This window comes from Rhinichthys klamathensis, unplaced genomic scaffold (genome assembly GCF_029890125.1).
Source record: "Rhinichthys klamathensis goyatoka isolate OS25496 unplaced genomic scaffold, OSU_Roscu_1.1 h1tg000056l_1, whole genome shotgun sequence".
Classification (NCBI taxonomy): domain Eukaryota; kingdom Metazoa; phylum Chordata; class Actinopteri; order Cypriniformes; family Leuciscidae; genus Rhinichthys; species Rhinichthys klamathensis.
Genome location: NW_026606601.1, coordinates 1,547,780 through 1,562,358, shown reverse-complemented (window position 1 = coordinate 1,562,358; position 14,579 = coordinate 1,547,780). Strand labels below are relative to the sequence as shown.

The 14,579-nt window shown below is 37.8% G+C and overlaps 1 protein-coding gene across 1 annotated transcript; it reads left to right on the top strand.

Moving 5' to 3' along the window:
• The first annotated feature begins 10 nt into the window (after positions 1-10).
• On the top strand, positions 11-13,557 carry zmat3 (zinc finger, matrin-type 3). Its single transcript, XM_056248629.1, has 7 exons — positions 11-137; positions 1,289-1,523; positions 5,763-6,118; positions 6,364-6,510; positions 10,859-11,025; positions 12,069-12,163; positions 13,224-13,557. The coding sequence occupies exons 2-7, from the start codon at positions 1,406-1,408 to the stop codon at positions 13,430-13,432; spliced, it is 1,092 nt and encodes a 363-aa protein (XP_056104604.1). The 5' UTR covers positions 11-137; positions 1,289-1,405; the 3' UTR covers positions 13,433-13,557.
• The last annotated feature ends 1,022 nt before the right edge of the window (positions 13,558-14,579 follow it).

Here is a 14,579-nt window from a genome sequence, read left to right as displayed (position 1 = left end):
TCATTCATCGCCGACATAGAAAGACGAAATACATGCTGTCCAATATCCGAAGGATTGGATGAAAATCGTCCGAAAAGCTGTCACGATGGAATAAGGGAGGATCCTGTGAATAAATAAGCCCCAAAGTGGCCGGATAGGTAACGTTAAGAGGGAGGGTGACTGAGGGAGAGAGGGACAGAGACAGTGAGAGAGCGAGGATGACAAACCCAATGAACTCTTTTTTCAATCGATGATCCCACTACAGTATGGGACAGACAGCCATATGTTCAACAAACACACCCAAGAAAGCGAAATGAAGTGTGAATTTTTAATCTTGTCAGGACACTTAGACATCTTATATATGATTTCTGATGCAATATTCACTGCAAATATATGCATTTAAAACTGCAGATATACCACGAAAATGTGCTGTTATACTGCACACAGAGATGCACATTTGCAGAAACAATGAATGCTGAATGGTAATAGTAATGAAGAAACGAAAGTTGAACATATTAAATTATGAATCAATTGGTCTGCATACATTCTCGAGTAATTATTTTCAAAATGATCTTCATCCTCTTTCTCTCTAGTTTTTTTCCGTACTAATGTATTGGTAAAGGTCTGTAATAAAATGTAGTTTGTTCATTGATTTTATTTTTAGCAATATTTTTATTATAATTGACTCAATTAAAAGTAAGATTGACCTATTGCTAAAAAATACTTGAATTAAAGTATAGACGTTTCTACAATTAACTGAAGTATTTAAAATTGTATCTACATTTTCTCAATGTCCCCCATACTTTGTTGATTATTGCAAATTGTTAAACTTATGATTTATAGTTGTATGACATTAGCTGCGTCTTCAGCTTTGAATACAATAATTCAACGTAGTTTACGTATAGTTTCAGCGTCTAAATCAATTTTTAAGAAGCAAAAAAAATAGCCTTGGAAATGCAATTGAGTAAAATACATGTATTCAGTCTCAAAACTACTCGTGTAAAATACAAAATACACCTAAATCAAATAGATAATAGTAATGAAGTACACTACCTCAAGTACTTCTCACACTCGTTTGGCATGTCACAGGCTCGCGCATCCTCTCTCATTGCGCGTGCTGAATCGTCAATCAGATTCTCGCATCGATAGGAAATGGACTGTGCCAACTCTTGTGAGGGAGAGGTTAATTTAAATTCCACAATATTTTCGCCCAATTAGAATTATGTATAGGAATACAATCTTCCAATGTATCCATGGAACAATTTAAATATCCCTCTCTCGTGTATAGAACATTTTTACGTATTTCTAGGGTTTATGACACCTTGCGCGATTGTAAACACCCCTCTGTTGGACGTTTGAAGCATGTGGCTCACGTCTGGCTGGAAGAAGTTGAGCAGCAGAGAGAGCTTGGAAGGATGCAGGGAAGATGGCGATGAATGTAAAGAACAGAGATGCTTTTTATTCAAGTGCTGACTATTGCAATATCTACAGCTCTCAGCCTGTAAACTATGGAGATTGCAGTCATTATTTCCCCCGGATGACAGGTAGGAAAAGACCATGTTTTCAAAAATGGGGTTCAATGCATTGCGTTATAAGTGATGCTCTGCATCATATTTGCTTTGCACTGCAATGGTTTAAAATGAGAGTTTATTAGGAATCGCTCATTATTTTAAAATAATAGTAAGGTTTGTTAGAAGAAAGGTTTTGACGTCAACATAACCACTGACAGAATGAGAATGGGCATCCCTATTTGCATTGCTAAAGGATCATGGCATATCAAATGTTAATGGAACACTATGTACATGACTAACATATTTAACATCTCACTGAAATTCTTCAGGTGCACTTTTTGTATTATATGCCACTCTATTTTCATTATATGATTATATGCTGCTTAAGCTCTGTATGGATGTTATGTGTTTGCATTAGATAAGTAACATAAATCATGTATGCCATCTTTTTAAATATATTCTTTTACACACAGAGTTGACCAATTATTTATTTATTCCTTATATACTACATGAGTTTGTGCAGAATGGGTGCAGGTTTATTGCCACACTTGATATACTTAAATCTGGCTCACATATGAACCCAATGACTGTGCTGATATGGAGGGGCATGCAAGAGATCAATTATGATTTTTGGCTCATCACTGGTCAGCTCTAAATGTCCCAGTAAGAGTCCATAACCTCACTCTCTGCAGTCCATGTCTTCACAAAACACAAGGTTACTTCAATGGATTTAATTTAAGAAGACTCCTTGCACTCTGTTCTGTGCAAATTATAGTTGAAGTGTGGCTCTTATTTATGGTAAGACATCATACAGTTCTGATCCAAATTCCATACGCCAAAATGGAAGGATGAAATGTGTGATGATCTTAATAAACACTGAAAAACTGTACCTTGAGCACAGAGAGCAACCATGCATGTAATGGATTTATTCTGCTCTCAATAATTGATGCTGTCAAAGAACAACTGTACAATGCACGAACAGCTTAGAAGTGTTTTGCAGCGGTGTGGTGTAAAACAACCTGCAGCATCAAGTGATAGTACTGCTTTACCTTCTCATGTGCCCTGCATACCTTGCATTATAGATGCCCAATGAGAACAATCCTCCCTAAATCTAAAAATATTTGATCCCAGTCTTGATGAAAGAGCAGATGCTTGTTCTCGTGCTCCAACTGAACTTTGCATTGCTGCTAAATTAACAGTGGATTTAATTTGAATGGAGAAAGCAGGTATGTGTCCGTGACCTTGAATAGGGACTGTAGGTTCTACTTATACCTATTTCTGGGCTTGTATTCCCTGATGACCAAGAGATATCAGGTTTGTTTTCAGGTCAAAAGGAGAAGAATGTGAAATGGTGGGGCATTGTTAATTTTTGTTACATTGCAAATGATGATCTAATTTTAAGGGATTGTTCACCCAAAAAAAGAAAATTTGGGGATCATTTACTCACCCTCATGTTGTTCCAAACCTGTATTAGTTTCTTTTTTCTGTTGAAATATATACACAAAATAAGATATTTTAATTAAAGAATGTCAGTAACCAGACAGTTGATGGTAGCCATTGACTTCAATAGTATTTTTTTTCCTACTATGGAAGTCGATTGCTATCGTCAACTGTTCGATTACCAGCATTCTTTAAAATATATTATTTTGTGTTCAACAGAAGGAAGAAACTAATACAGGTTTGGAACAGTAAATGATGACAACATTTTAATTTTGGATGAACTAGCCCTTTAAAGGGGAAGTGTGCAAAAGCTGTGCAGAAATGGGTTGTTCACTGGGAATTTTTTCATAACCAGACTTTTGACTGTCAGTGTAGCAAGTTGCAAGCTTTGTAACTTATTCTTGCCAGGAACTGCCTCTTTGACAGGAAAATCTGCATGACCAACAAACATGAAAAGCAAACAATCACAGTTAAAGTCAGCATGCAACGGAAAATTATGGTCATATTTTCTTCCCTAATTAAAGTGAAATGGCTTTACAAATGAGAAAAAATATATGATATTACTTTATTTTTGGGACCATTGGGAATTGATTGGATCGTAGTCGTCAATTGCTAATTGCTGCGATCACATGTGAGTGGTTCTTGCAATGTTTCTTAAAAAATTAAGAATTGTCTGTTTTGATTTAAATGTGCCATTTAGGGACAGGATTTATCTCAAGTACTGTATAGCACAATACACTTGGGGGAAAATAACAACAGTTGTTTGAGCTTCTGACCGATTGGGATAGTTTGGGGGCAGGACTAGCTGTTTGAAACTAGACATTTTCTGTTAAAAATAAAAATGTTAACGGCTCCATTTGAGGATATATACAGTGTGGTATTTAAGAGTTCCAAGAAGTGCCTTTCTAATGAATACACCATCAGGCAACCGGAAACAGAACCATTTGGTGCATTCCTATGTCTATTTTGGTCGGCTGAATCATTGTTGTCATGATCCCGTCGGAACTGATACACTGGAAATATCACACAGCCACAAAACAGCTGACTGTCCAACCCCCCACTCGCCCGGCCGGCCTCAGTTCTGCCCAAGCGCCAAACACTTGCTGAGTTCAGGAGGCAGGAGTCAGCCCTCATCACATCTACAGGAAGCCATACTGCAAAGATTCCCTCTAGCTACAGTTACTGTGATGCACAAGACATGGCACTTATATACATCAGCTCTATGATTAGAATGCTGCACTAAAAAAATGTATGTGGCCTTTACGTCGCTGTTGTATGTAGCCCAAAAGACTTGTTATTTTATGTTTCATCAGATGTTTCTCCTAGGTCTCATTTAGTTCCTGCTCGGTAAAATATCGTGGGTGAAATCCAGTCATTCCAATAGGAATCTGCACAATCTGAAGTTTTGCATTTCCCCATGCAGATTTCCCTCATGTTCAAGTTAGTCACGCAAATTCGCTGGCTGCTTGGTTTGAGTGTGACTGCACCTCAAGGATATATTTGATATAAGATGTCGGCCACCATATTGGAATCGACCAATATATGTACATTTTTTGTATTAGTATTTGTATTGTATTGTATTTAAAATTTTGCAGATAGCCTATATTAAAGCCGATAAATAACGGATTATTTCCTTCAGCTGAGACACTTTAAATTCACACTGTTCGAGGGTTTTGAATTGCTTGAAATATGATTGGAATCACTTAAAAAAGAAAATACAGAAACATGCATAGCACAAGTCTGTCATAAAGGCTGCATAAAATATAATGAGAACATTATAACTGTGTGCTTGGGACATGGCTTTTAATGGTGAGACTTTTGTTTTTGTAATCAGGCTCTCAAAAATTCTATAAAAATTTGGATTTAGATTTATCGGCCATTATAGTAGTTATTGGCTGTCAAATAAGTATAAAGAATTATCGGTTATGGTATCGGCCAAAATTGTATTATCGGTGCATCTGCAATATAAGAATATAGAGTGTTTTGAGTGCTAATTTGGTTTTGAATGAATTTGATGGATAAATGTTTGAGTTCATGTTGAAATATCTGACTTTTAATTGCACACTTGGCAAATCGGAGCACAGATCTGAGATCTCTTTTGAAACATTAGAGAAGAAATGTGCGTGTCTTTTTCTCAGAAGTGTTTACCTTAGAAGCAGGAGACAAAAGCATTTGTTTTCTCTACATTTAATCTCACTACTGTCTAAGATAACAAATTGAGATATTAGGAAGATCTCTTAAAAAAGTTTTTTTGGCATCTATGGTTTCATGAGGAACCTTTAAAATCCATGGAACGTTTCCATTGCACAAAAGGTTCTTTAGATTATTAAGTCTGTGTGAACTTTATAATGAAGTTATAACGAAGTTGCGACGACTTTACTTGAGTATTGTGACATATTTTTAAGTGAAAATTAATATTTAATGAGAAAAATAGAGTGTAGGGCTTGGCTTTAGCACACCTCCTCACCATTACTAGCTCACAGCAGACTGACAGATGGAGGGCAGTGGTTAAGGATGTTCTGGAAGTTTCCCGTGCAGATTTCACTCGTACAGGTTGGTCAAGCAAATTCACTGTGCTTACCAACAGAAAACTGTTTGGTTTGAAAGTGGCTTTAGTGTGAACAGTGCTATTGAAAATTGACCCTTTTTTTGCCCACATTTAGCTGAAATTTCACTAATGTGAGTGTGACCACACATTAAGAAACAAATGGTTCTTTTAAGAACTGCTCACTGAAAGAAACCCAAAATGGTTTGTCTATGGATCTTCTATGGCAAGGTTCCCTTTTGGAACCTTTAATTTCTCATTTTGACACCTACATTTTGGCTTTCCAGGTCCAGACCCGGTTCTGAAGCCACCTCTTAGTTTGATGTGTCATCAGCCACCTCAGCCCTTCCAGGCCATGACCCCAACTCAGAACCTCAGACCTCCACCTGTGATGATGTCGCAGGACCCCTTGCAATTCCCGCACTGCACTCCTCTAGCCTTAAAGCCGTCCCCTCACCTCCAGATGCCGCCCAACCCCCCCATCCCAGCACCTCCTGTCCTCAGTCCAAAGCCCCCTGAGGAAGATGGTCAGGCGGTGGCCGCTGACCAGGAAGCCACTCTGGAAGAGCTTTGCAAGCCTTTGTACTGTAAGCTTTGTAACGTCACTCTCAACTCTGCCCAACAGGCTCAGGCACATTATCAGGTAATCTAACTCATGTTGTGGCCCACGAGGTTTGAAAAGAAGAGAAAAGAATAGTAAATGAACTAACATTCTGTGTTTATATCAACAAAGTGATTTTGGCTTGCACAATATCTAACAACACCTTAATGATGGTTAGCCTTGATTTTTACTTTCAGTTTTGGTTTCTTTGAGTGAGATGTTTTTCTTGAGATCCTGATGACTGGTTTATGAATATGAAGCATGTAAATTATTTGTTTTGTCTACAGGGCAAAAACCACAGTAAGAAGCTGCGCAATTTTTATGCTGGTAGCCAGCAGCCACCTCCCATTCGAATACTAGAGGTAGTAGAGCCTGTTTCCCAGCAACCCTCAGCCACTCCACCCACAGATTCTGCAAATGTGACTTCCAACCAGGTGCTTATGACTCTTAACTGGTGCATTTTTGTCCGAACAAGTGTGTTTTTTTCAGGCTGTCTTGGAATAAGGCTGGTCAATATACGTATATACATTTTTTACAATTTATTTGCAATGATATTGGTAGCTATATGTAAAACGAAGGAACATTTGTGAATGCGTGTCAATTGACTAGCTTTGCGACACTTCCTTGTCTGGCGAGAGCATTTAAATGTTTAATTTATGTGCCACAAGCAAACTTTTGAAGTGGACTAAATTTGGGAGACGGGTATAGCTGCAGCCTGGAAATCTCCAAATGGGGGTGAGAATTCCAAAATGGGGTGTGGCTTCCTCCCATTGACAAACAGACACATGGCATGCATGCGTGATTCAGCTCAAACTCCGCCCCGCAACCAATCCTAAAGAATGCATTGGTCATGTCAAGGCTCACTCACGGTAGATTCCTGCTTTTATCTCGATGAGGGAGTGGGGACCCAGAGCTTCAAACTCGGGGGGATGACAGGTCCCCTCTGCCCCATCCGAACGCCACGAGCCACAAGCTCTTGTACCCATACTATGGGATGATTATAGTATCAAAATGATTAACACGTGCAAGCACACTTATCAATGAACTTGATACATGTTGCAGAAATGTTTTATCCATGCCTTTCAACTTGCGTGTGCAAAATTCAAAATTGAATGAATGTGAAGCAATTTGTACAAATAGAGACTTTTTTGTGAATACAAATGTTTTCCTTTGTATTAGTGTATCATAATTTGCACATGCAACACAGAAGACGTGCATGTGTGGATCAGGTGACGCGCGTGCATTCATTGACTCGTTTCTGAGTCGATCCTATTTGATTCATTTGGATTTTGAGACTTTCATTTCGCGGGTTTCGCCTTGCACGATCCACACACAGCTGTCTGAGAAAAGCTGCTACCACTAGATGGCAGTATTCTGCTAAAACAGACAACGGCAGCATAATCAAGCGTTCATCCGCATTTAAGACGCTTAATGAGAGTGATATTGAAGCACCAAATTTAGTACACAATAATATAGGCCTACCCTATTAATAAAGCATACTTTATAGAGGCAAACATTACGTCAGATTATGAACAACACCCATAGAAAACCTTTATAAAACGCTTAACGTGCAATCGCGCGTTGCATGTTCAATAAGGTGTATTGGCTACTGAGTTTAAATATCACCGTCTTACTGCATTGACGTTAAGCTTTTTCTTTATAATATGCTCTATGGGAGGAAAACTATATAGCCTACAGACAAGAGACTACATGAACGCAATGTACGGCGTTTCAAGTTAATAACATTTCCTTCCCGAGCCTGTTAAAAAGAAAAAGCTTAACATGAAATAAAAATTCTGCAGTTGCGTTTAACTTTGCATGTGAATGGGAGAGCAACCGGTCCGAGAGTGCAGTGAAGTAAGTTTTAGGTTTGATATTCGCCTCATTTTATAAAGGGACCATCTGCAAACTCCACTCACAGTCAAAAAAATATAAACGTCCAGTCATTCATTCAAATGAACATATTTCCAAGGTTATATTATAACCTTGGAAGTCTAGTGGGCAGACTGACTTAGCCTACTGTTACTGTACTATGTCCAGCCAATATCTCGATTGAACAGTAGCCTACAATTGTTTAATTTACTGTAAATTGTTTTTCTATTCATGTTCCAAAGGTTGTAGTACGTTCCTAGTGACAAGTCAGGTGAAATTTTACATTATTCACTTGTAGTAAGTCACCAAAACCCTGTTTGGTTAATTACAGTAATTTTTTTATAAAATAATAATTTTTTACTAAATAGGCTACATGAAGGGAGTTATTGGGGCAATTTCACCTGTAGTAAGCCAGTCTAGTCACTGAACATACTACAACCATTTTGAACATGAAAAAACCCTTTTGGTGAATTACAGTATTTTTCTGCAGAATACAGGCTACATGAAGGGAAGTATTGTCCAAATTTTACTTGTAAGTCAGTCTTACAGAAACCTTCTACGAGCTTTGGAATTTGAAAATGTCTGTTATTAAATTTAAAAAGTAATTTGAATTAAAACAAATTATACGTTTTAACCACTGATCTATATAGAATGACATTATAGATCAGTGGTTTTAACGCAGTTAGTGGAATTGGCAGACGTTCCCTTGTGCATCATGAGCTGTGGTTAGCGCGTCAAAGCATTCTCATGTAGAAATATGCAGCTACAGGCCCGCTACGCCAGTTGATTTTCAATTAATATTTCATGTCGATATACAATGGTTGCATATTGTTAAAACTCATCGTGCTATAGTAAGACTATAGCCTATGGCTTAAGGGTCAAGGGAAAACAAATGTACTGCGAAAATCGTCTTTAATATTTAAAAACAGACATTTTCAAATTCCTGCTTGTATACTATGTACCCAATGTGTAGTCAGATAAAAATAAGCATATAATATGAACGCAACTGCGAAATTTCACCTTTTTTTAACAGGAAGGAAAATTGTATTAACTTGAAACGCCGTGCGTTGCGTTCATGTAGTCTCTTGTCTGTAGGCTATATAGTTTTCCTCCCATAGAGCATATTATAAAGAAAAAACTTAACGTCAATGCAGTAAGACGGTGATATTTAAACTCAGTAGCCAATACACCTTACTGAACATGCAACGCGCGATTGCACGTTAAGCGTTTTATAATGGTTTTCTATGGGTGTTGTTCATAATCTGACGTAATGTTTGCCTCTATAAAGTATGCTTTATTAATAGGGTAGGCCTATATTATTGTGTACTAAATTTGGTGCTCCAATATCACTCTCATTAAACGTCTTCAATGCGGAAGAACGCTTGATTATGCTGCCGTTGTCTGTTTTAGCAGAATATTGCCATCTAGTGGTAGCAGCTTTTCTCAGACAGCTGTGTGTGGATCGTGCAAGGCGAAACCCGCGAAATGAAAGTCTCAAAATCCAAATGAATCAAATAGGATCGACTCAATGAATCGAGTCAATGAATGCACGCGCGTCACCTGATCCACACATGCACGTCTTCTGTGTTGCATGTGCAAATTATGATACACTAATACAAAGGAAAACATTTGTATTCACAAAAATGTCTCTATTTGTACAAATTGCTTCACATTCATTCAATTTTGAATTTTGCACACACAAGTTGAAAGGCATGGATAAAACATTTCTGCAACATGTATCAAGTTCATTGATAAGTGTGCTTGCACGTGTTAATCATTTTGATACTAAAATCATCCCATACCCCCCTCTCACGGAGCTGTCGCCCCCCAAAGATGAAAGTTTGATCGGCTAATGGCTATATTTCAATAATAAATAATGTAAATAAGGCATATGTATTTAAATTGCATGTTTTATAACTTTAACACTTCTAAATTTAATGTAAGATCAATTTATCTTTCAACGAGAAACGTTTTTTACAAACTTTTATATTTAAATGTAATTTGGAAGAAGCGAAAGTGTTTACGTGTGAGACCCCACCCCTTTTTGGAGGAACCGCCCACTTTTGGGTTCTGCAGCTATATCTTCTTGAAATTTGGGCCGGAACTACCTGTTTGTCTGTCAAATGGCAGCAAGGGGGATATTTCGAAACTTGTTGAATTGTTTTTGTTGTTTGATGTAGTAGCATCACTGACATTAACACGACCAGTTAGTAAATTCAATAATTTTCATGAAATTCAAACTGTCCATTTTAATGAATTGATTCAGTAATTACAGTAGTAAATACTGTTAAATATTACAATTTAAAATAACTGTTTTCTATTTGAATATGTTTTAAAATGTAATTTATTCCTATGATGGCAAAGCTGAATTCTCAGCATCATTACTCTAGTCTTCAGTGTCACATGATCCTTCAGAAATCATTCTAATTTGCTGATTTGGTGCTCAAAAAACCTTTCTATATGTTATAAATGTTGAAAACAGTTGTGCTGCTTAATATTTCTGTGGAAACCGTGATACTTAGATTCTTGATGAATAGAAGAACAGCATTTATTTTAAATGGAAACCTTTTGTAACATTAGAAATGTCTTCACTGTCACTTTTGATCAATTTAATTGTCCTTGCTGGATAAAATTATTCATTTCTTTAAAAAAAAATCGTACAGATCCCAAACTTTTCGACGATATATTGAATATCATCAAAAAGCTTAAAAAACAACAACATATTTTTTAAGCTTTATCGTCCAGCCCTATCTGGGAGTATCTTTAAGTGCAGTTTGATCATGCGGTGTCACTCTGCAAGCATCCATTCTCTAAGCCCATCGTGATAGTAATCAGAGACGTCCCTGTGGACGCACACCTTTCGTCGCTCTACTCTTTCTAAAAGCTCTACTGTCATTGTCCCGTCTGCAGCCACTTTCTAAGGGTGCTAGCAGAGTCATACTGGCCACGGAAAACGACTACTGCAAGCTGTGCGACGCTTCCTTCAGCTCCCCCGCTGTGGCCCAGGCGCACTATCAGGGCAAAAACCACGCCAAAAGACTGCGGCTGGCTGAAGCGCAGCAGAACACCACGTCCTCGTGAGTCTGTCACACCCACGCACTCCAAGATAAAACCACCCTTAAACATGGAAAATCCTTCCATATTTGTGGGAGGTGTGAATTTTTTTATTTATTTAGACAACAGTTATACAGTTTGTCCTGCAAGATTAGACTCTGAGAAGGGATGTCAGATGCAAAACGACATGGTCATCGTGGCCCCTTTTGTTGTTCCAGTTGAGAGGGGTTTATGGGTAGTTGACATGAAAGTTAAAATATATCTAGGATATATATCTTTATACACCCATAAGAGTCTTGATTCCATGTACACATTATGCATCAACTAATAGGATATTTTGCATGGAGGAAAATGTTTTTTTCTGGTAGCTTTATCTTCAGGCTGTTTTTGCATTGATAAGTGGGGCACTCATTTAAATGCCACTGTGGCCAAAGTTGGGCGGTCCTGATAACAAACCCAGGAAGAAACATTCTGTTACACTCCAAACGTCTGATTCTATCTGAGCAAACACGTCTATGACTAGTTAAGCTGTGTTTGAATCCTGTTATTCAAAACAACACTAATTAGCTTAATTAGTGATACAAGTAAAAAAAGCAGCAATAGTACCAGTAGGGCTAGGTGGAAATTCATGATATATTCACTTCAAAGTGATTTTGCTGATTATATACAATTTATTCTTGGATATCTTATAGATTTAAATGATAACTTTTATTTGACTACTAAAATATTTGTATATTATTTTTATTTGAGTGTGTCATTAAAATGAATATTATTTGAATTTTTGTCAATTCAGTAATTTCACTATCCACTCTTGCCTTGTTGCTTGCTAATATGAGAGTGTTTAATATCATCTCTGATTTAAATTTCGGCAGCAAAAATGCTGCTAGAGTTAGTAATGCTGCTGTCCGTTTGAATGAACTGATTCAAAACTATGATTCAACAATTAATCCACAAAAAAGTCTTTGTGTAGCATTTTTTATGTATTAAAATGTTTTTGTAAATATCTTGCAGATAAATATTGTTATTTTGAATTCCATCAATATTTTTACATTGAATTTTTTTCCAGAGACTTGTCCGACACTCAGAGACGGCCCCGGAAAGAAGGGTACGAGTACAGATTAATGAAGAACCGCAGGGCTCATATCAACACTGCCATGCCAGGTACCGCCTACACAGATTTACCTCAACAAATAGTTTAGGAGAGACAGATTTTTGTCATCATGTGATCTGTCCCGTGGGTTCGGTTTTCTGCTCAGTGGTCCAAGCTGTGGTGCAAAACCTCCATTTGTGATCAGAGCTTTGGCAGCGAGCGCTTGGCAGCTGCGCGTGTTAGTTTGCCAGCCTGTGCTAATGTAGCGCAATGCGCTACTCTCGCTAAATGCAGGCAGAATGCCAATGCTTTGGTCTATGTAAGCCGATACTCCACCCCACGTCAACCCGGGCTCACGAACGTCACCCACACGGTGGCAGATCTCAATCACACACATGCCCCCATTGCCCCGTGGTCCTGTCCTCACATACGCACAAAAACACACGGCATAGCATTCATTTGCCCCGCTAGCCAGGTTAAAGCAGTTAGCTTTTGCATATGATTTAAACTTCCTAAATTCTACTTACTTAAATTCAAATTCTACAATTTGCATCCTGTTTACCAAATTCAGGAATTTAAAAAGCATTCTCAGTTCAAATCTGAATGGCACACAGCTGAGTATGCATGCATTAAATATGGTGTTTTCTATTTTATTATATATTTATATATTAAATGTAGTGGCAAAACTGAATTTTCAGCATCATTACTCCAGTCTTCAGTGTCACGTGATCTTTCAGAAATCATTCTAATATGTTAAAACAGTTGTGCAGCTTAATATTTTTTGTGGAAACCGTGATACATTGTTTAGGATTCTTAGATTAATAGCATATAGCAATAGAGTAAGAAGAGCATTTATTTAAATGTCTTTACTGTCACTTTTGATCAATTTAATGCATTTCATCTGAATTAAGATATTTGTTTTTACCCCCAAAAAAATTAAACTGACCCCCAAAATTTTAAAGGTAGTATAAACATGAATGTTTGCACATAATCCCCAAAGTCAAGAGTTTGGCTTTGCATTCCAGATGATGTATTTCATCATCTTTTACTGTAAATCTGCTTATTCATGTAGCCATTTAATTGATGCTTTGTTTATTTACATGACCTGACATGTTTTCTATGCTGTTTCAGGCCCTTACTACAACCCACGGCCGAGGCAGCGAATCCCACGAGACCTCGCAATGTGCGTCACACCCAGCGGGCAGTTCTACTGCTCAATGTGTAACTCGGGTGCCAGCGAGGAAGCCGAGTTTCGTCTTCACCTGGAGAGCAAGCAGCACAAAAGCCGAGTGTCCGAGCAACGCTACCGTAGTGAGATGGAGAATCTGGGATACACTTAAGAGGCATCCATCGAGTAATTCCCAGATCCTGAGGAAATAATCTTGCAATTCTTCAAGTAGCCACTGCTGTTTTAAAATGGAATATGGCTTTTTTTTATGCTTTGTTATCCTAGATGCAATTTATGAGCTTAAATGTGCACACACTGCAAAGAAAAGGTTTCTTTTGTGCCAGACTGAAAGGACCATTAATTGGTGGCATGGAAAATGAGAGGAAACTTTATTTAATAAGGGATATCTAAAGTTTGAAATGCTCATAAGCACAGATCTAGGATCAACTGGTAAATAATGAATGATTATTTCTAATTCGCATGAAAGTAGTAAATTTTTATCCTAGATCACCTTATGAGCAAGTACACAAATACAGTATTAGTGTATACTGCAGTGTTGTGGATTAGATACTTTTAATATGGACTTGTGTATATGTCTATCATTTTTTTATTATAATTTATTTACTTCTAATTACTAAATGACCTCTAACTGGGGTTTTTTTTCTCAGCTAATTTTGCGTGCAATTGATTCCTCAATAAGGGTCAAATCTAGCAGCAATCAGTTTCCTAAACAAACAGAAGTGGCGATCCTACTCACTCTGAGCCGTAGATTCACTGTGTTTCTTCAGGAGCTACAGAACGCACACGTTCAGTTTAGAGACTGCATTACCAGGAGAATCCACAGTGCGGGTCTCCGGCGTGCCTGCTGAATGTACTGTGAAAGCGATGACAATAGATCTACCCCCGTCTGGCTTTGCACACGTTTACTAGATGTAGTGGGAGATTTTCAGTCTGATAGACATCATTTGGTCTGTTTTGGGGTGTATATCTGACTATATGTAACTAGCTTGCTTCAGCGTGAAATTTTTTGAGTGATTGTTGTTTTTTTTCATCTTGGATTATCCCCAAGGAATCTCTCCCTACACTAAAGGGAGAAATGGAAAACATGGCTATTTTTAATAAGGTCTGTGCCGCCCATGCCACTACCTCACAACCCTCTGACTTGGTAGTTTTCAAGTTGGCCTACCAAAGCTTATCTGAGAAAAATAATCATTGAACCCCTTAGCTTTATATCAGTATAAACTAAAATCTATTTGACAATTTTGCCTCCAATATTTACTGAGGAAACCGTGGGAGAAGTAGGAGCTGTTAAAGTCACC